The sequence below is a fragment of the Denticeps clupeoides genome, chromosome 16 (assembly GCF_900700375.1).
Source record: "Denticeps clupeoides chromosome 16, fDenClu1.1, whole genome shotgun sequence".
NCBI classification, from domain to species: Eukaryota; Metazoa; Chordata; class Actinopteri; order Clupeiformes; family Denticipitidae; genus Denticeps; species Denticeps clupeoides.
Window position 1 is genome coordinate 15,829,156 of NC_041722.1, and position 21,241 is coordinate 15,850,396.

General features: G+C 43.6%; 1 protein-coding gene across 13 annotated transcripts in view; it reads left to right on the forward strand.

Moving 5' to 3' along the window:
• The window catches only part of LOC114765607 (pleckstrin homology domain-containing family A member 7-like), a 93,510-nt gene that overhangs the window by 15,096 nt on the left and 57,173 nt on the right, over positions 1-21,241 (forward strand). The window contains exon 1 of one of the 13 annotated variants that reach the window (XM_028955826.1): positions 2,479-3,231. The exons of 11 other annotated variants lie outside the window; for them this stretch is intronic. In XM_028955826.1, the coding sequence (XP_028811659.1) occupies positions 3,161-3,231 (71 nt within the window). In that variant the 5' untranslated portion in view covers positions 2,479-3,160. Of the gene's footprint in view, positions 1-2,478; positions 3,232-9,010; positions 9,436-21,241 lie in introns of those variants that run through there. One more of the 13 variants, XM_028955820.1, reaches the window with a different exon arrangement.

A 21,241-nucleotide genomic window follows, 5' to 3' on the forward strand; every position in this document is an offset into this window, starting at 1 on the left:
TGTGTGCCGTTCTGAAATGTATCTCCCCTTGGCTGCAGTCCTCTGGCGTTTAAGGCCCGTTTCAGGAATGCGGAGCGGACAGTGTGTGCAGGACGTTATCTGATCCACTGACAGCTCTTAATTTGAAAAGGATGGCTAATGGCTTTTCCAAAAGTAGAAGGTTTTAAAAAGGCGTTCTGGCTTCATGTCAAGCTCTGTCCATGAACAATAGTTTTTTTTCCCATTTCGATACTTGAATATAGAAGTAAACCTGCAAACATTTCTGACGTAGTCAATTGGTGCTGTCGGCTTCTTGTGAGCCATTTTGTGATGGAGAGAGTTTGCGAGATTGGAGTGAGTTTTTTTCCCACCACAAATTTTGAACTGTTTAGCTTGGCACCTAACATAGAGCTAAGTATGAATTCGAGTATCGAAACCCATTATTAAATTAGACTTGTGGCTAAATTATTGCAGATTATTGGCAGTATTGATTAACTCCATCATCAATGGTACAATGGTACTTATTTTACACATTGCAGCCTCGGATAAGCCTCAAGAGCTCCTACTATTGAGTTCCATTAATATAAGCATGAAAAAAAACTTCCTGTACATTCTCAGGATTACTGTTACAATGATTGAAATATTGTTGACTTTGCAGAACACTCCGGTTACATGTTCCAGTTTGGAGTTTGGGGTGGACTGTGGGTGTTCCTGATTTCCAGACTGTGTGCAACTAAATTGCTCTGTATTAATCCACCCTGGTTGTGTCTTGTCCCTGTCAGGTCATTGTGCCTTTTACCCTGTCCTGTGTGCTATGTGTTCTCTCATGGAATATTCTCCTGTCTGTGTAAGTCATGCAGAGTCACGTGTCCTCTGATTCCTGCTGGGATGGGTCCATGACAAGTATGTTTATTTGTATTTATATTGTTTATTGCTTTATGGCATTAACAGGCCAAATGAACCGTACGACATAAGAACCATACAGCATATCACATCCATTTTTATCCATAGTCATAAGTTGCGCATCATAACAGATAAGCAAATGTTAAAAAGTATGAGCATTTGTGTTAATTTACGAGTTATGCCCACCACATGATGTCACAGGTCAGAGTTCTGTAAAGAGACTTGAGTGCATGCTCTATTTAGTTCTTTGTGTGCTTTTGAATGGATGTGAATGTGAAGTGTGACCGGGCCTTTATTCTCCTTCGGAAAACACATGACTGCCTAGGCTGAAGTACAGGAACACCCAGCTGAAGAGTAAATTCTGAGGGAAATGGCTGGGATGGGGATGGGGAAGCTTGGCTGACTGTGGTGAATAGATGAGATGAAGATGGCTCTTGCTTTTGCCCCATTTGTCAAACGCTGGGACCATGTACTCAGGCAATGCTACTGCATCTGAAATCAAGTTTAGGTGAAGGTCTCCACCTTCTCTCCACCTTTAACAGCCTGGAGGTTGTTACAAGCCTGAACTCCATCATTTATGTGTAAACTCCATCATTTATGTGTTAACATTTGAGGCAGACGATAATCTGCGAAAATTATTAGTTTAACATCAACATTTTGTTCACAGCATCCTATTTATATTTATACAAATTTCCATTTCTTTTGTAAAACATTCATGGACTTCGAAATTGGTGACTATTTTTGAATGAAAACTGACAGATTAATAATGAAGACAAAGATAAATATAGGCATAAGAAAAGCCATAGCAGAAATGAAATATAGTGTAACTACATTAGATTTTCCTCAAGCAATTAAATAAAAAATGAATTAAGTTCAGTCCAGTTTTGCTGCCACATTTCTTTCTTCTTAGATACAAAAAAATATTAATCTATACACACACATATATATATATATATATATATATACACACACACACACACACACACACACACACACACACACACGTTAATGATGTGTGGATCACGGTTATATCCACAGGCAAGTCGTTTGGTCAGTGGAATGGGCATAATGTAGTAAAAATTTTAATTTTGATAATAGTTAATGAATGTAATGATATGCCATGTATGAGATCTCCTGTAGCTGGTAATTACACACAGTACTTACTATGGCCAAAGTTGTCAGAGTGTGAATAACAGTGAATTAGCGGCCAAACTAATTTGGTAACTGATTACAGTCGACTCAATAATTAATTGCAACACTTGTGCACATTGAGTAATATTTTATTGATTTATGTCCCATATGGTTCAAAAGCAGGGTCAATCAGTATAGTGGGAGTCACATCAGCATTGAGATTACTTTGTATTTGAGTAAAGAAGGAAATGGCCAACAGCTTGAAGCCCTTTTGCATGGGCGGCCATTATGGCTCCGATGTGCTGCTTTAATGATCTGAACCTTTAATTATCCAATTATGGTTCGGTCAGCTATTAAATTAACTGGACCGACTTTCCCAACCTTGCTTTTCTCATGGTTTCTTCTCCATCTCCATGCTTGGCGACGCTTTGTTTCTCACGGTGTAGTAGTTCGGGAAATGCTTGTGGTGTTTTGGGACCCGCTAGTGAGCTGAATGGATTGACTGGTGGGGATGAGGGTCCGGGGGAAGCCTGTGACCCCGCCTCCTCCACTTCCTCTTTTCCCCATCCCTCTGGGAAGTGGGAGTCATCATTCACCTGCAGCCTCAGGAGTCATCATGTGATGGTGCTGCTATTTGGAGCCGTATGATCAGTGTTTTTCGGCCTGCTGGAGACGTGCCAACACCACCGCTGTTCCCGGCCCAGGCGGGGGGGTGTTCTCCCGCCCTCGCTCGGCTATTTTTCTCTCTCCCTCACTGCTGCAGACCCATCATTGGCAGATCCTCTTACATCATGAGGCTACCGACAGAGCAGTGCGCTTCTGAGCAGGTTCAGGGAGCGTAACCCCGCCCCCTCTTTTTTTCTTGTGTGTGTGCGTGAGAGAGAGTGCGTGTATGGCTTTAAGTGTTGTTATTCTCTCTCTCTCTCTCTCTCTCTCTCTCTCTCTCTCACTGAGCCTGTGGCTTCGCTCATGCCTCTCAGAGGGTTGGGCGCCGGTGGGAAGCGAAGAGGAGCTGGTCAGGTGAGGGAGCGCGTCACTCTGCCCTCCCCTCCGGAGTGGGAGAGTCGGGAGCGGGAAGCACGTTTCAAATGAAAGTCTGGCGGCTGAGGGGAGGACGTCTGCGGCGCTAGAGACAACCGCCGCAGCCATGTGGAACCAGTCGGGCTACTCTGAGTACCTCATCAGCCCTAACCAGCCCTTCTACCGCGTGTCGTACAGGTGTGTATGCCTTGGCCGAACGACCGGCCAGAAGGGCTGGTGCGGTGGGGGTGTCGCTGTATAGGCTGTTTACCGGCTGGCGCAGGGAACTTTGCGGCTGCATTGCCATTGTGCTGTGATGGGTGCTGCCGTGGAACCGGACAATTAAACCAGGCTTTTGATGGAGAGCGGCGCTTCTTGTTTTTCCCGCAGGGCTGTTAATGTTCGTCAGCGGCGCGGTAGTGTGGCGTCCTCGTCTGCGTCTGTTGGTTGGAATACGTGGGTGTGCGCTAGACTTTTTGTCAGCCTGTGTGTGTGTGTGTGTGTGTGTGTGTTGATCTAATGGTATCTGATGTGAGAGGAGTGGTGAGCTGAGGACACACAGCCTGCACCGGCATCGTCCACAGACTGCGCTTGAATGGATGTATGTGTGTAAATACTTTACCGAGACCAACCCATGAGGTCAGGGGTCACCTGCACATGCCCTGAGAGAACAGTGCGCATTTCGTAGTAACCCTCCACATTGTGGCTCATTAATTATGCAAACGTCTGTCATCACGTCTCGTTGGCCCGGTTTTAATCACGCTTGTTTACTTGTTGTGCATGTTTACGGTGAAGTGCTGATTACCTCGGTGCAAAAAAATCTGTTCATGGTTCATTATAGGTCTTAATACAGCACATGTCACTTACTTGCAATTCACCAGCATGTGCAAATTGGCCTGTGTGGTCGTGGAAAAACGAATGTGTTAGAGCGCCTGAAACCGAGCGTTGTGTCCCTCGTTTTTTTTTTTTTGTGAAGTGATTGTCATTGTGAAACACTGCAGCACAGCACACGGTGACACAACGAAATGTGTCATCTGCTTTTAACCATCACCCTTGGTGAGCAGTGGGCAACCATGACAGGCAGTGTGTGGGGACGGTGCTGTGCTCAGTGGCACCTTGGTGGCACCTTTGCAGTTCGGGATTCGAACCTTCCAGTTATGGGTCCGCTTCCTTAATCGCTAGGCCACCACTGCCCCACATCAAGATACTTAACTCCAAATGACCGTCCCTTGCACTAGTGATTCAATCAGTAGCATCAGTAATGTGATTGTCATGATAAATGGAGAGAATATAGCAGTTATGAGTTTGTTGAGTACAGTACAAATGTGGCCATGGATGCACCCATGCAGTATCAGCGACTGTTTATTTTAGATCAATTAAATTTGATTTGATTTGATTTGATTCAGATTGTGCAATCATAAAGCACAGTGACCATTACAAGATACGCCCAAACAGAGATAAACTAATAATGAATAATATGATAGTTGGTGCATTGTCCATCTTTCTTCCGGTGCACCCTGCAGCACCATCAGACACGGTGCCTTGGTGCCTTAGCCGAGCAACTTGCTTGCAATAATAATAAGACTGCAGGTAGGGATATTTTTACAATACTTTCACTAGTTTGCTTGGAAACCATTATGCAGATTATGTAAAAAGTAATATGCTTGTAAAATTATATGGCATATTGTTGGAAAGGTTCGGCATACTTTATTTTATTGCCGTTATCCATTTTTGAATGATTGCAGCAGAAGGTCGAAAAGCTTTCTGGTTTTTGACCTGACATTATTTAAGTAGTGCATGTGCAATATATGTCCATTTTTTTTTACAATAAACGAAGACACAATGATAGATTCAAGATTGGTTTATTGTCAGTACAACAGTATACACAGTAAACTGTGTATTGAAATAATGTTTCACACAGACCCCCCCCCATAGTGCAATCATAAAAAAAAAAGAAAAATCTGTGTATATACATAGTTGATTGTAGTGGATTGGAAACATTTTTCATATGTGCCTTGAAACCAGAAACCAGCTCGTGTGGAGTCAGCATGTTCACACAGGCGCAGAGTGTCCCCTCGATATATTCACACCCTCACCCTGTCCAGATCGGTCCCGCTCCTCACGGGCCCGCTGGGACGCGGGGCAGGGTCATCTCTTTGTGCTGAGCTGAATTTAGATATAGCTGCGCCCGTCCCATCCCCTCAGAGGGGAGCTTAAAGGTAAACAGGAACAATACCTTTCATATTGTGTTGCCATGGCATTCCTCCATGAGGCCGAACTCTCAGGAAATCATCTGGACTCCGTTGTGCCGAGGCAGCCCGTGGCTACTTTACAAAACTACAGCACTAGTTATTCTCGCACTATCAGTCATCCTTCATCTTGCCTCTTTTTTGTCAGGGTCCGGCTTACATAAGGCCTTTAACTCTGGCGGTGCCAGAATGCGTTTATGGATTTCCTCTTAAATGGCATCACACCCTCCTTCACTGCAGAGTCATGCTGCCCCACCTCACCCTGAATGAGGCAGATGGGCCTTCAGGCTACGGGCTAATATGGCTTTCAGTTTAATGTGCCGTCTGTGACCTTACGTTGCCGCTAACTTGCGGCCCTTGAGCTGTTGACCGGATTTGGCAGCTCAGGAGGCGGTGACATGCACAGAGGCAATAGTTTTATCTACATTTAAAAATGTTTGTTCATCCAAGCAGACTTCCTTCTAAGGTATGTGGCATGACTTGGTGTAACACATAGGACCTTTATTTTATTGCATTCATCTATTTGACTTTGTAATGGTCATTTTGTGTTTGTACACCATGCATTAAAAAGGGGGTGACCCAAAACAAGGTGCTTCAATGCAAAATATCTGCATCATTCGGAATGTTGTTGATTTCACCAACGATAACTAACAGTGTGCATAATAGTTATGACACTAAATGGAACAGAAGGATGCAGTCACTAGAGGATTTTAGAACTTGCATTCTTTATTACCACAGTCAATGGCCTATTTAATTTACATGCAGTGAGCCATAACTGCGCAGCCCCGTTGTCTGATGTAAGCAAAAATGCACCACTGCGTTTAGCGAGCAGCAAGAAATAATGTCGGGCACAGATATGCGTCATTTGTCTTGTTTTCTTCTATTGTTCTTTTATCGCAGGGTTTTTGGTGTCTCCAGCTGTTTGTACGGGATTTAATAGACTGAGAGATGTACCGGCACCTGTATGAATGATGATTGGATACACCCTCATGCCTTTGCGATTTCAGGATTCAGTCTTAACAATGGCAGTGAAGTGGTGGCCTAGCGGGTAAGGAAACAGTCATGTAATCGGAAGGTTGCAGGTTCGAATCCTGAAACCGTCAAGGCGCCACTGAGCAAAGTACCATCCCCACACACTACTCCCCGGGCGCCTTTCACTGCTCACCAAGGGTGATGTTTAAATACAGCGGACACATTTCGTTGTGTGCACCGTGTGCATTGCTGCAGTGTTTCACAATGACAATCACTTCACTTTCTCTTTCTTAATGGGAAATGTGTAGTGCCCTGCAGTGATTAATGAAAAAAATGTCAATTAATTACAAGAACTGCCTGTTGACATGATTTTCACGAACCTGCTATTGATCAAAAACGTTTATATTATAATGTGGATGAATTCCGATGGGTGGGATCTTAGGTCAATCCTGTGCATCCCAATTGCCATTCTGTATTAAAGTGTGTCTGTGTAGAAAAAACATTAAAATATCATGTTTATATACAGCCTTATGCACCTATCCCCAAATATCATATTAATTATACCTGGTTATATATTATCTCTGTCTCGGAGCTGTGATTATGGGAGCACAGGCCGATAGGCAGTGTTTTCCGACGTGACTGTGACTCAACCAATGATTTCACTCGGGAAAAATGGCGCCGCTGATAGCACCACCAGGTTCCTCCACCCCGTGACTGATGAGCCTGAATCGACCTGTCCTATGTCTGTGACTTCTGAGTGAAGGTCTAATGAAGCGGGCGTCAGGTTGATGGCGGGTTTTTGTCAGTGGGGGTGTGTACCGGCCCAGGCCGCACTGCCTCCAGTGGCTAATGAGAGAGAGAGAGGGGGGGGGGGGGGCTATCTTGCCCTGATGTGAGTGGCCAGCGCTCACCAATTAGCTGAGGCCACAACATCCTGGAGAGCTGACTCAGGCTCCAGAGAGAGGGAGAGCGGGAAGTGGGAGGAGTCAGTCTGCTTTGCGTCACGCAAGATCCTAAAAATCAGCACCCGTATCTCCACGTCCATTCTGGGATTAAAAGTGTGTGCCGTGTGTTCTGTATGTAAACAGTCCCCAACCTTGACCTTTCTGAGTAATTATCTCCTCCCTGCAAATTCTATTATTGGTGGATCTGCTGAGAATTAACCGCGCCTGCCTCATTAGGGAAATTTATTGTTGCCTAATCGCAGGTAATTGAGTGTCTGGTGTTGCTGTGTGTCGTACAGAACCTCTGCCCCCTCCAGCCACCCTGAGTCATGTCAGTGTTCTGGTTCCTGTTGAGCCACAGTGTGGACATTGTTGAGATGGATTGTCCCTGGATCCGGATTTGTTTTGGCCGAGGGGGCAGCTGGACACCCTTAACAGGACGGGAACTGCCAAAGGGGGATTAACCCTCATAACCCAGCGCGTCCTGCAGTGAGTCGAATTGTAAATCCTCCCTTTCAGTAAATCGCTCGTATGAAAGGTGCAGAGCGTCTCTGGAACATGGTGCAGTGCAAGGCAGGGAGCTCCTTCACGAGGTGAAGAAGACCCAGGCTGGCAGAGAAAGAGGAAAGCACATAGTACAACACCCGGGCTCGGAAAATAATACAGTTGCAGGAGCTGCTAAAGCAGAACTGGCCCCGCTTGTCAGTCACTGCTGCCCTTTGCTGCTCGCTCCCTGCGCTAGAGAATCCCAGCCGACAGCAGTCCCGCGTGTCTCTGTCTCTCACTTTTCTTTCTGGCTCTTCCTCTCACCTTTACCCTTCCTCTATATAGCCTCCGTCTCCATGGGGTCTCTTGCTATATATTTTTCTTTTAATAGAGCTTATGGACCTTTTTATGTACAATGAGGAATTTAAGTGTATGATTCAGAATAACATGTGTAGTGAATATGCTTATTGCATAGAGCTGCACCTTGCAGCACCTTGAAAACAGGGCCTTTAGGGTTTGAGGGAAACGATAGTAGCTTTTATATATATATATGGGGATTAGTAGCTTTTATATTTATATATATGGGGATTAATAAATGAAATGAAATGTGGGAAAATTCTGTTTTTTATGTGGGTTGTAATGATTTAAATAAATAAAATTCCATTGATGTTTCAAACTGGAGACTAATTCCATAAGATAATAATTATTATCTTATGGAATTAGTTATTTATTATTATCTAACACTACATGTGGCAGTATGTACATGTGGCAGGTCATTTACATTTATCACCTTACAGTGTAGTTACAGGGACAGTCCCCACTGGAGACACTCAGGGTCTTCCTCAGGGACACAATTATAGTAAGTGGGGTTTGAACCTGTGACTTTGTGGTCTTCTGGTTCATAGGCCAGTGTCCGGCCACTACCAGCCTGTTCAGTGGTCACCCCCGAAGCCACAGCCAGGGGAACGCTCTCCTCATGCTCCTCTTAGTTAGTTTCTTAAGTCATGCAGTGAGCTGTTTATTGATCATCATCAGGGATGAATGAACATTCTGCATTTATGGTGGACGTGGTTCTTCTGTGTGGGGTGGACTGTGAGCTTTGGGCGCATGCAGTATGCATGAGTGAATGTTTGCACTGCAGTGCCTCCTTGCTGAAATGTGTTATTGGGAACAACATTTTGTTGTTTGACTGGCTGGGAAGCTTAACAGCAGAAATCGAGGCTAACCCTGCTTTAGAGGCTGAGATGTGATGCAGCCCGAAGCCTCTCATCTTCTCTGTCTGCCAGAATCTATCTATCTATCTATCTATCTATCTATCTATCTATCTATCTATCTATCTATCTATCTATCTATCTATCTATCTATCTATCTATCTATCTATCTATCTATCTATCTATCTATCTATCTATCTATCTATCTATCTATCTATCTATCTATCTACTGACATTTTGTACTTATTTGCTATATATAAAATAACCCAAGATCATTTCAAAATTTGTAACATTTTGGCAGAAGTTATGAAAGAAGCTCGATTCCGTGCCTGCTAGATTTAACAGATAATCCAGATGTGAACATATGCAATTTGGCTTAGTGTGTGATCATTTATCAAATCAGAGCAGAGTTCGGCAGTCCAACCTCTCCTTAGATGATTCATTTAGCAGAGAAAAGGGAACCTGCGGCAGCAGAATGACTGACAGCCATGCAGAAGACGACTTGTGCTCCTGTGTGGGACTCGGTCTGAAATTATGCAGGTAGGTCAACTCCTGCTGCTGCCGCCGTTCTCCTGTGCTTTTACCAAACATCTGTGGGATGGTTATAGTTGCGCTGGGGAACCTGATCATTTACTGGACGAGCTTTTGTCTAATGGGTTGTGACAGCCTCACCAATTGCAGAACAAAAAGCCTGAGAGCTGAGACGATGGATGGATTGGCTGACGCTGCCTGTCTTTATGTAAAGATCTGCCCCTTTCTTGCCAGATCTCTGTTCACCGCTGCGTGAGATTAAACTGCCTGTTTGATCAAAGCGAAACGCTGACATCTCAGCGATGAACTCCGTGTTCAAAGCTTTCCATCAGCTGTTTGTTGGAGGTTTGTGTGTGATGGTTTATGTGGGTGAATATTATTTTACTTGTACTCTGTCCCACTATGCAGGACCATTATTACTGCATTCAACCTTGCATAAATCTCTTTTATGGCAAAGTGGACCCCTAAAGGGGGGGGTCAGTGATAAATGTAGTTTTTAGCAGCACGCATGTGGGCTTAGGTATGGCCGCTTTTAATACTTTACATGTTGGAATAACCATAATCATTATTGTTATAATAGTGTTCTGTGATTCTGTGATGACACATTTACATTTAATAACACATGAACCCTAACCAAGATTCAGTGTTATATAAGGAAGCACCACCAGATGGAGCTGCCTCATTCTTTTTAGAGCTGTAATCTGGCCAAAAAGGCCAGAATCGCAATGTGAAACGACCCAAGACGACCCGACCTGACCCAAATTTACAACATGGGAAACACAAAATCATCGAATTTAATTTACACAAAGAAAGCATACTTTAGACCAGAAGTTCGTGCTTGCTAGAGATTAATCCCGAACACGACCCGACCAAGATCCAATCAAGGGATCTTGGTATACATTGCGTATAGATTTTATAGGAACCTCTTGTGGTCTTTATAATTATTCTAGTCTCCATATCTGCACCATTAATCATAAAAGATAGGCCACCCAGATTAAATTAGGTTATGCTTTTTCCTTTTTGTGTGTTGGATAAACATGTATTTTGGTTTCGGTTCTGAAAGACAGACCTCCAAAGCCCATTGGTTTGTTTGCTTGTAAAACGCTGAACAAGTCGATTTCTGCATGTACTGCTTGTCTGGATAAAATAATCTGTTGACATGAGTGGGAAAAAAAAAAAATTGTGAGATCTTGTAAGCTTGGAAGCAGCAGTCTGAAGATAATCCTCTCTGCTGTATGGGAACACTGATGACGAGTTGCCTTCACATGCAAGGAGAAATGTCAGATTCATTTTGGCTTTATTTATCATCTGCCGGTGCTGAACTTCTTTCCATAGTCTTCTACTTTTGGTTAGTTTTATAGCTTAAACACTAAAATGCTCCCCTCCCCCTACAAGTTCCCTATGGAGCGGTTTTATTCCATTTATTACATTTTTTACATTTGTAGCATTTCTCAAACGCCCTTATCCAGAGCGACTTACAATAAGTAGGGGCAGTAAAGGGACAGTCCCCCCCTGGAGACACTCAGGGTTAAGTGTCTTGCTCAGGGACACAGTGGTAGTAAGTGGGATTTGAACCTGGGACTTCTGGTTCAAAGGCGAGTGTGTTACCCACTAGGCTACTACCACCCTATATAAAGTATTTATATAAATACTTTAAAGACATCCCATTCAGGCAGCCAAACTCAGTTGAAGGAATGGAATACCTCGCTCTGGAGATGCGATAGGACCCCGTATTTCTGAAAGACTTCAACCCAGTTCACCCATGGACATATTTACTATAATTGTGCTAAAAAAGGATTTAATTTGAGAAGTGAAGTTGATGGAGTGGGTCTTAATGTCTGTAAAGGGCAAGGATCTGGAGGTGAACTGTCAGCAGATTAGTTTTGGCAGTGAAGGGCGATGCGTCGGTCTGCTCTGTTTTCCATTAGCCATTGCCGGTCATTTCCTGTTGTTAAAGATTAATCCAGGTTAATATTCTCAGCTCTGTGTGTGGGGACGGTACCTTCATCAAGGGGACCTCAGTGGCACCTCGGCATTTCGGGATTCGAACCCGCAAGTCCGCCTCTCTCCCGCTAGGCCACCACTGCCTTATGCCAGTTATGGACTGACATAAAGTGCACGTGGGTGAACATGTGCAAACATGGGACACAGACAGTGCAAGAACAGTCAAGAAAAAAAATACTGTTATGTTCTGGCCTTGGTGGGCCAGGCTGGGCCACAGGAAGTCTGTGACCCCTCTGGAATGTCTGACTTCCCATGCGGCCACCGGTCCTGCGGCACGTCAGACTGCGGCCTTTGATGTGCGCTGTGCTGGGATGCATTAGGGCCATGTCGGGGGTTGTGTTTGTTGGATGCCACGTGTCCCCCAAATGCTGACCTGTAGTGACGCGAGATGGAATTCGTCCGCGTTCCTCTGACAAACGGATCTGAGATCAAAGTGTGTGTTTATCCTCTCTCTCTCTCTCTCTCTCTCTCTCACGTCCCCTCTCTTTTTACCACAAACTCTTGTAAACACACAACTGAGGGTATCACCACATTGCTGACTATACCTGGGTGTCATCTTGCAGGTCCTCGTCCCCGGTCTCTTCGTCGACGTCCTCTGCTCTTCCTGTTAGTCTTTAGGCTCTGTGGATCTTGCAGAGAAATAAGGGAGCGAGACAAATAGCCACATTTTTTAACAGTGTCCATCAATTTGAGCAGAGAGGCTTCGTAGCCCCTCTGCCAGCTTCACGAAAACGTTCCTTACGGCACCCAGGCCATCGCTTGTACCTGAAGATATTAAAGTGAATGGTCTCTGCATTGCAAGATGTGTCCCTTCACATGCCTCTGTTTTTTTTTTTTTCAATGTCAGTCTTCATTTCAAGACACCGGTGATAAGTGCTGCTTACGACTGCAGTTCTGAAAACTGCATAAAACTTTAATGTATAATTTGTTTATTTAACAGTATGTACAGTATGCAAACCTGCAAAAATTCAGCGTTTCTTTTTTGAGGAATTGGGGAAAAACACACACACACACACACACACACACACACACACAGCTGGAGTCGGATTAAAGTGGCCAGGCGCTCTTCACCTACCTTCCAGGCAGTGTTTTCTTGGGGGCTGATCCATTCGATATTCCCGAAGTGATAACAGAACTTTGACCTTCTGTTCTGTTCATTATCCGATACTGTTTAAATCAGGTCAGAGTACCAGAATTTTCCATTCCATTCATTCATCCATTCATTCATCCATTCATTCATTCATTCATTCATTCGGCACCGCTGTTAAAATTGTAAAGATGCAGTATCGGGAAATGCCACAACCGCCGCAAAATAACATTCTTGAAACAAGTGCAAATCTACAAGCCCAGACCATAAACGAGAAGGACGAGGCTTTTAGTCTGTACCCAGGCGAGAGAAAAAACAGTCTTTCCCCCGCTTTTTATAACTGCAAATATAATTGTGGTGGGTGGTTGGATGTAAACAGCTCTCTTTGGCCTTTCTAATCAATATCCATTCACTTCACTTCCTGCAAGTATAACAGGCCCATTGTGTGAAATGGAGGCTTTTCATTGTTCTCCTCGCTCCGTCTTTATCTCGCATCAGTGTTTTGCCAGGTTTCACACATGCACAACACCCACATCACTGTTCTGCGTTCCGTTGCTTAGTTCTGTTTGTCTGTTATTAGGTGCTTAGGGTGCTGAGGGTTCTAAGCGCAGGGTAAAGTCTACAGGCTTTCAGTCCTGGCTCGGCAAACTCATTACAAACCCAAGCGACTGCGGACAGACAAACACGCATACGGTGGCCATTTCCGCCATCATCGTCTCCAGGGGCTGAGCACCAAGACCGGAACCAAGATGGAAAGAAATCCACCTGTTTGTTGTATCTTCATTTTAAGGGAAAAATATTCTGTAAATTATTTGTTAAAGATTTTTCTTTCCAGATATATGAAAAAATCATATATTTAGAGGTTTAACATATATGTTATGAAAAAAAAATAATGTGAAGGATTGGGTCATTTTAATTTCATTTATGTTTTTGGCTTCCAACACTTACAAAAAGAAGTAAAATTAAACTGCAATGACACCCCCCTTTTGCCACATGACCTTTTTTTCAGTGGTGAAATTACAAAAATCATGTTATACAGTTAAAATGTTAAAATTGTTTAAACTGCTCAGTAAAGATAGAACGTTGCAAAAGTCAAAGAGAAATCATTTTAATTTTGGCCAGTATAATAATGATTACCATGATCTTTGCCGCTATTGAGTAGCCCTATGTAAGATTACGTATGTAATGTACCTCCAGTGGAAAGTAGGAAGGGGTATCAGTAGGCCTTTATTGATTGTACTTTAATTGTGTTTGTGATGTATTGTGTTTGTGATATAAATCCATGCTTTTTGCTGTCTGTGAGTCCTGAAGAACTGATGTAACATTTGTGTAAATTACACCTCGTATTGTCATCATGACTGAATATCACTCCTTGCTGTGAAATTAAACTTTACTAATTTCGAAATCAAGTGAGCTTTATTGTCGCTTGAGCTATATACAGGTTAAACAGTACATAGTGAAACGAAACGACCAGGTGCTACATGTAACATTTATATGTAGATGTTACTGACTGACAAAAAGTGCACGTGTGAATATGTAATTGTCATTTCCGCTGGGTCGGGTCTGTGTGTGTGTTTTTCAATGTAATAAATATCCGCGTTTCTCATTTCCCCATCTTGAAGTCTCATTTGGACGACTGTGGTGGTGTGCTGGAGGCCTGGGGGCTTCTGAGGCCTCATTACTCCACAGTCAACTCCAGAGCTCCTCACCGGTTAACAATGCCAGATCACCATGCCTCGTACTTTTCAATTACGCCTCACACGCCTCACAAGATGCAGTGGCTCATCAGACGAGTGGGAATGAGCGGCTTGCTTCTACAGCTTCATTCTTCTGAAATCTGCGTTGTTCCTCAGTTCCTGCATTTAAGGTGGCTTGTAATGGAGTAAAGCGCCAACATTTTTCTTCTTGAGGACACGGGAAATTGTGAGATTGCGGGCGATTGATTCAAGAAAAATATTTTATTGATTGCACAGGTATATGGTGACATACCATGCACAGCACTTGCAGTCTAGCAAAAAAATTTACAACATTGAAAACAATATATACAAACTGAGACTCTAAATGCTCTCTACAATTTCTGCCAATCCCGTACATTGTTCTCATCCACATCACAACAGATATCTTCCATTGCAATGCAGCGTGGAAAGAACCTCCTAGAATGTTTTATCCAGCTTCTGCTGTTATATCCCCACACGCAACTTCCATGCAAGCAGTTTCATTTGTGTACAGTATGTGGCTTATGCTCATATACCTTCCACCTCCGAGCTGAGATGAACTGGGGGTAGGAACTCCATCAGCATCCTGGGGTAGTTGGCAATCCATTGTCTGATTAGGTTGGGGTGATGGAAACTCACATTACGCCAAATGAACACTTAATGTGGATCCAGTCTCCTCTTCAGTGAGGACCCCATTGTCTGAAATAGCCGCACACCTAGTGATGTTCCCACCCCACTGGCCTGGCACGTCAGCAGTAGCTCTCTGTCCAATCGGATTATGCCCACGTCTTCTTTCTTTGGCCGAGCCAGCCTCATCCATGAACATGAAAATATGTGGTGGTTCACTTGATTCCAGGTCCATTAATACGCCATATCAAACAATTACCACAGCAAGCGTGATGTAAAATGAATTTTCATTTTGGAGATAATAGAGTCAAATGTGTCAAGGTGAAATCAGCTGTACTGCATGTCGATTTACAATGTTAGGCTATGTACAGTAGTTTACAGTTACAGTATTACTGCACATGTTCAGTCTTACCTGCATATGCTGGTACTGACGTTCATTTACTATTCCTTTCAAATGGTAAATAGTAGAACTGCGTCATACTCTTTTTGGTTTCTCCTTGGCAGCGTCAGTAGTTGAGATGCTGACAGACTGGACGTTCTCAAACGATTCTCATTGTTTTCAGCAATAATGGCAGTTTCCTGGAGTCTTATGGCATTATTTGCTAAATATTCTCTTCCTGTTGAGGAGTGAAAATAGGCCTCTGCCACCTCTTCGAGGAAGTCACAATGTCCTGTGTGTCACAGTAAAATTACAAGACAACCGTAACATGCATACTGTCTATTGTGGACTGTTGTAAATATATGACATACTGTAACATTATAAAGTAATACCCACAAATACAGAGTAAAATTGATTATTTACACTCCTGCTCTATCTGCGAAATGTCTGAACAATCAATCACACCCCAATTTTGGCTGTAACCTTTGACCTGCTTCAGCCATCGAAAGGCCGTGATTTATAACATGGTCCACAACTGTGGCCCTTATTTCATCAGAAACTGACCTAAGTGTTATTTTCTCCTTACACCATGCACCCCTACTCTTCTTGATCTGGGCTGTTGGACCCGTTCATTTTCTTCCATTTTTCCTGCCTTGTCTTTCATGCTTGTCAGCTGCGGGTTCAGGAGCAATTTTAGGGGACTGCTCAGTGAATAATTGCTTGATTGGTCTAAGTCACACATGAAAACAATGAAAAAACGACAAGTTTGTATGGAGTGTAAGAATATGCAAAAAAGGGCTACACAATGCATTTTGATCGTCATGACATAAGCAACCGCTGATGCATGATATAGCTGAGAATTGCACATAAGCATCTGCCTGAGTGGTCTAAAGCAATTGCAAAATGACTAAAACACCCTGAAATTGGGTTGTGGGAGTTGAACGAGCAGTTTTGAGAACTGCAATTCTGTTTTGAGAGATGCAGCCAAGCAACTGAGAAAAACTGCAATATTGGATCAAGGTCAGGACTTTATTCTTCTTAAACATTACTTTGGCTGATGCATTGAATCTTAAACCAGATGATCGCACAGACACAAATGATATTGTCCTCAATAAATAAATGAACAACAATAATGTCTTTGTCTAATTTGTTTAGTGAGACAAAATGGTGCACAATCGATCTTGTTCTTTATTCAAACGGAATAAAGTTTGAAGTTACTTTTTTAATCAATTTAATTAATCATGCCTCTTTTGGTCTAAGGCAGTGCTTCTCAATTATTTTCTTACGCCTCCCCATTGGGTCACGCCCCACTGTTTGAGGAGGACTGGTCTAAGGTAAGATTGTTTATAGCTCCTTAATCCATATTTTACAGTTCTTAAATGTGCAGTCTCGAGGCACCAGTACCCTGCAGATCTATTAAACTTGAAATTAATAGAGAACTTTAAAAAGCCTTTAAAAAAAACAGAGTAGCCTCCTTTGGGAACTTCTTTTCTTTTTTGTCCTGTATGCTTTTTATTCATTCTTCTGATAATGTTGATGTTGTGGGTATTATTCATTTATTGTGCTAAATTGCTGTACTATGTGATCATTTATTGCTGTCACGGTTCTGCCACCCCCTCCCCACCACCAGCGCAGAAACCATGATGGACTAAAACGGTCATGTTTTGTGTGTGTTTAAGGGAAAAATATCTATCAGTCTGTGTGTGGGGGGGTCCAATATTGCATTGTGTGGTCTTATATGAGTGATGCTGGCCACAAATGCCTTTGCCAAGCAGACGTTGTCTCCATGAGGCATGATGGAATGCTCAGAATGAAGCTGCGACTGGCTGATGCCTGGGGTTGCATCGGCCCACATGAAGTTGACCCCCCACCTCCCACATTCACTGCCAATCACATTGATCGGGTGTGACGAGGCGAATAGGATTTGATGCATTCATCACTTTTCCCCTCATTTTGCAGGAGCCACTCAGTTTTATGTAACGGCTAACTTTCTTTAGCCAAATTGTTGTCTCTATTGATCCCAGGATAAGTGGCTGTGAAAGTCATTTCCATTGTGCTGCATCAGAGACTGTAAAACAGCCGTTGCTTTGATGAACCGCATCAAAGCGTCCTTTATAAATATTTATCAGTGGGCTCATTTGGTGCCAGCGAAGTAGAGGAAGTGCTGATGCCACCATAAGTCCCATCCTTCCACTCCACAAACTCGGCTAGGACCTCAGCCCCTGGATCTCGATCTCGGGAGTCGATAGCTGTTAATTCTGCATCAGCCTCAGCCAACTAGTTTCCAGGGAGCGCGTTATTAATACGTGGCCGCGGAGGAGTGGGGAGGGTTCTTCTGAAGGAACTGCTGAGCACACCGCTGCAGAGCTTTGAACGTGGTCCTCCTCAAACCTGTCCAGTCTGCACTTCATTTCCTCCCCTAAGATCAAATTATTTTTTCAGCCGTGGACGTGCTGATGTACAAACATCATTTTCTATGCTTTGGAGTCAAGACAAACCGGCTGCTTTATGAAAGTCTGTCAAAGGTTTGAAAAGTATAAAAGTGGGAAATGTAATACTCCTGAGAAGGAGACATGAACCAGATCAGTAGATGATGGATCAAGCTATTTATTCTGTATGTGTTCCATGTATCTTGGGCATATATGGGTTCCTTAATATCAATTATTTATGCATGAAACATCTTAATTATTGATAAAATTGAATTAAGCACCACCACAGCAGCTCAGCACATGAATAATAGTTGACGTTCATAAGACTGAGCTGCTGAACACAAGGCAGGAGGGAGGAAGTGCAAGTGAAAAACAAAAAATTATTCATTTTACACAGACCAAAATGAAGACCTCAGACTTGATTGTGCCTGGCACACTCGTTAATGTTTAACCGTTAGCAATTAGCCTGCTTTTCATTAGTAATAAAATGGCTGTTATTGTGGGAGCTAGTCCTGCCCATCTGTAATGTTAACACACAGTGTTATTTGGTCACACTTCTCATGTCACGATACTGAAATTTCAAGCTCAGTTCTGAGGATTTCATAGTACTATTTTCAATAATAATTTTACGAGAATATTCTTAGAATATACAGTACAGGCCAGACACTCCTTCTTATTCAATGTGTTTTCTTTTTTTTCATGACCATTTACGTTGGTAGATTCTCACTGAAGGCATCAAAACTATGAATGAGCATATGTGGAGTTATGTACTTAACAAAAAGTGGAGACCTGACCTCCACAGTCACCGGACCTGAACCCAATCCAGATGGTTTGGGGTGAGCTGGACCGCAGAGTGAAGGCAAAGACGCCAACAAGGCAACCCTCCAATTAAGGGCCCGCTTCCTTACATGCTAGGCCACCACTGACCGTGTGTAGGGGTGTAGGGCGGGGACTCACCAAGGGCGGGTTTCCAGCCCACTGCAGGGTGCAGGCACACACACACACACACTCACACACACCTGTGGACAATGTAGAGTCATCAATTCACCTAGTGTGCTTGCCTTCGGATGGTGGGAGGAAACCGGAAAACCCTGAGGAAACAGAGAAAGTATGCAAACAAGCCGGAATCGAGCTCACAGGATGCTAACCACCTCCATTGTGTGGCCCTAGTAGCTGTTGTTCAACTGCCTTTTGGCTGCCAGCATCCCTTTCTACCAGAATAATTTAGGTTCTGGCCAGCTAATGTCAGCTATAAAAAATGTACCGAACGTTTATGTTTGTCTGGTTTTGTTTGATTTGGTAATTTCCCTCTTGCTCTCTGTTCCAGATTTTCTTTACTGAAAGGGTGCTGTCTGTGGTGCTGATGCCTTCTCTTTAATGGGTTAATCTGGTCCTCAAGAATTTCAGAGGCCTCTTTGGTGGGGTCGCAGTGTACAATTCCTGAACTCATGGCACCTGTCTGCAATGCATTTTGGGATATTTTTTTTTTGTAGTGAAATTACAGTAATATTTTTTTAATAATGAATTAAAAATCAGAGCCTACTTGTCTTGAAATGGTAGCTGTTTTAAGTTGCGTTTGTTGTGTTGGTCCAGGAGGGACCTATTTTGTCCCTGTCTCCTGCTTAGCCTGCCCCAAACCTTCCTGGCACTGTTGGAGAGGGGTGTCGGTGGGGTAAACGGAGAACGTTGGACGTCCGGCGGTGTAATGCATTGGCTGCCAAGCGTGGTGAACAAACCCGGCCGGCCTCTGTTCTGTCCCAGGACCCCAGTCCTTTCAGACTAATTAGCTTTCTGCTTGTGCGCCCCTGAGCCGCACGGCTCTGCTGACAGCATGCCTGAGTCGTCTGAATGAGAAGTGCTGTGCGATGGCGAGGTGTGTGTGTGTGTGTGTATGAGTAAGCATGTCTGCCACGCATCTGTTGTGTCCTTAATCTGTGACCCAGTGCCAGTCCTTGCAGGGCTGTCTTTGTGTCACTCTCTCTTTCTTGGTGGCCAAGCTCCTTCATGCTCTAGGAGCCTCTGCGGTCGTCCGATCCAGGCTGAATACAGACTGCAGCGAAGCAGAGCTGTTGCCCTGAAGGGACCCCGCTCTGATCGAGAGCCAAGGCTGTTATGTTGCTCAACACTAATTCGCACGTCAGTGATGGAGTCTGACATGCAGCAACAGGAAGTGCGCTGCCTGCTGGGAATGCCAAGATGTTGGAATTAATCATTACATTATTAAAGGAAACATTTGACTCATTTGCAAAGTCAAACTAAATCTACTCGGAGAATGAATTAGAAATTTCGTGGACAAGAACGCTTGTGACCAGGGAACACTGTCACCATGAAGTTTGTGGGTGTTGGTGGTCTGCAGCGGTCTTTAGGTGGGTCGTACGCGAACGCAGGCCTTAGAGTTTCTCGGCTCGTCTTCTTCAGACAGTGCGTCCTGGTCTAAATGAAGGATGTGAAACAAAATGAAAGTAGATTCACCAGAACGGGCCGTCCTTTCGCATTGCTGTCGGTCAATCGTAGGAGCTTTTATTGGTGCGCACGGGTCGGTTTGGTCACGCCGACCTCTCCCCATCTGCACAAGCTGTGCTGCACTGTGTGTTCTAACACCATGGTGAGCTTTATCAGCAGTATATCTGCTCTAGAATGGAACTAAGTGGAGTTGCCTTCTCTAGATTCGAGATTGATTTGTCACATACACAGTCACATACAGTGAAACGTACAGACACGTACAGATACTTATTTTGTAAGTACTATCCCCGGTGACTTCAACCCTTTTCCTTTTCCACTTGCGCTAAAGAACTTGGTACTAATTAGCTGTTGCATAGAACCTGCCGTATTAAGTGACGGTGAACCCCAAAATGGCCTGCAGGAGCAGGGTTGTATAGTACTGCACAACCACACAAGGCCTGTTTATGGACACGATATGACCAGGTTGCCTAGCATTACAATTTCACATAGTTCCCATTTACCCCCTTGTAACACACCAGCTTCAACCAGACAATCTGTGTTATTCACTGCAACCTTCTGTCGGTTTAATGGTGCTACAGTACGTGTTCAGGATGTTAAAGATCTGTATTCAGTCCACGTTTGACATTTACATAACAGGGAATGATGCTGCATTATAAAAAAAAAGATAAAATAAACATAATGACACAGCACAAAATATTTTTTATGTGTGTGTGAGTGTGTGTGTGTGTGTATGTATATATATATATATATATATATATGTGTATGTCACTCTTTTTTTGTCTCCATTAACAGAATACATTGCTGAATACATTTTCCACAGTGTATTCAGACCTCACTACTTTTTGCCCAACCCTGTGTATATGAATCAAACTTTTCCTTTTGGCTCAGCTGATCGTGTTTCTTATCTGAATAGAGAAATGCAAATATGTTTTTGCGTTCGTTTCCGCGTATTTCATTTTTTCAATCCCACCTTCATTTGCCTTCAACTCCAATTGTTCCTTCTGATGAAGCATCAGTGTCGGTATTTTTTCCTTCCTGCTGGGAAGTGTTGTAATCCGTGGGTGCGTGTCCGTTACAATTTAAACAGCCTTTTGCCACAACTGCACCTTGT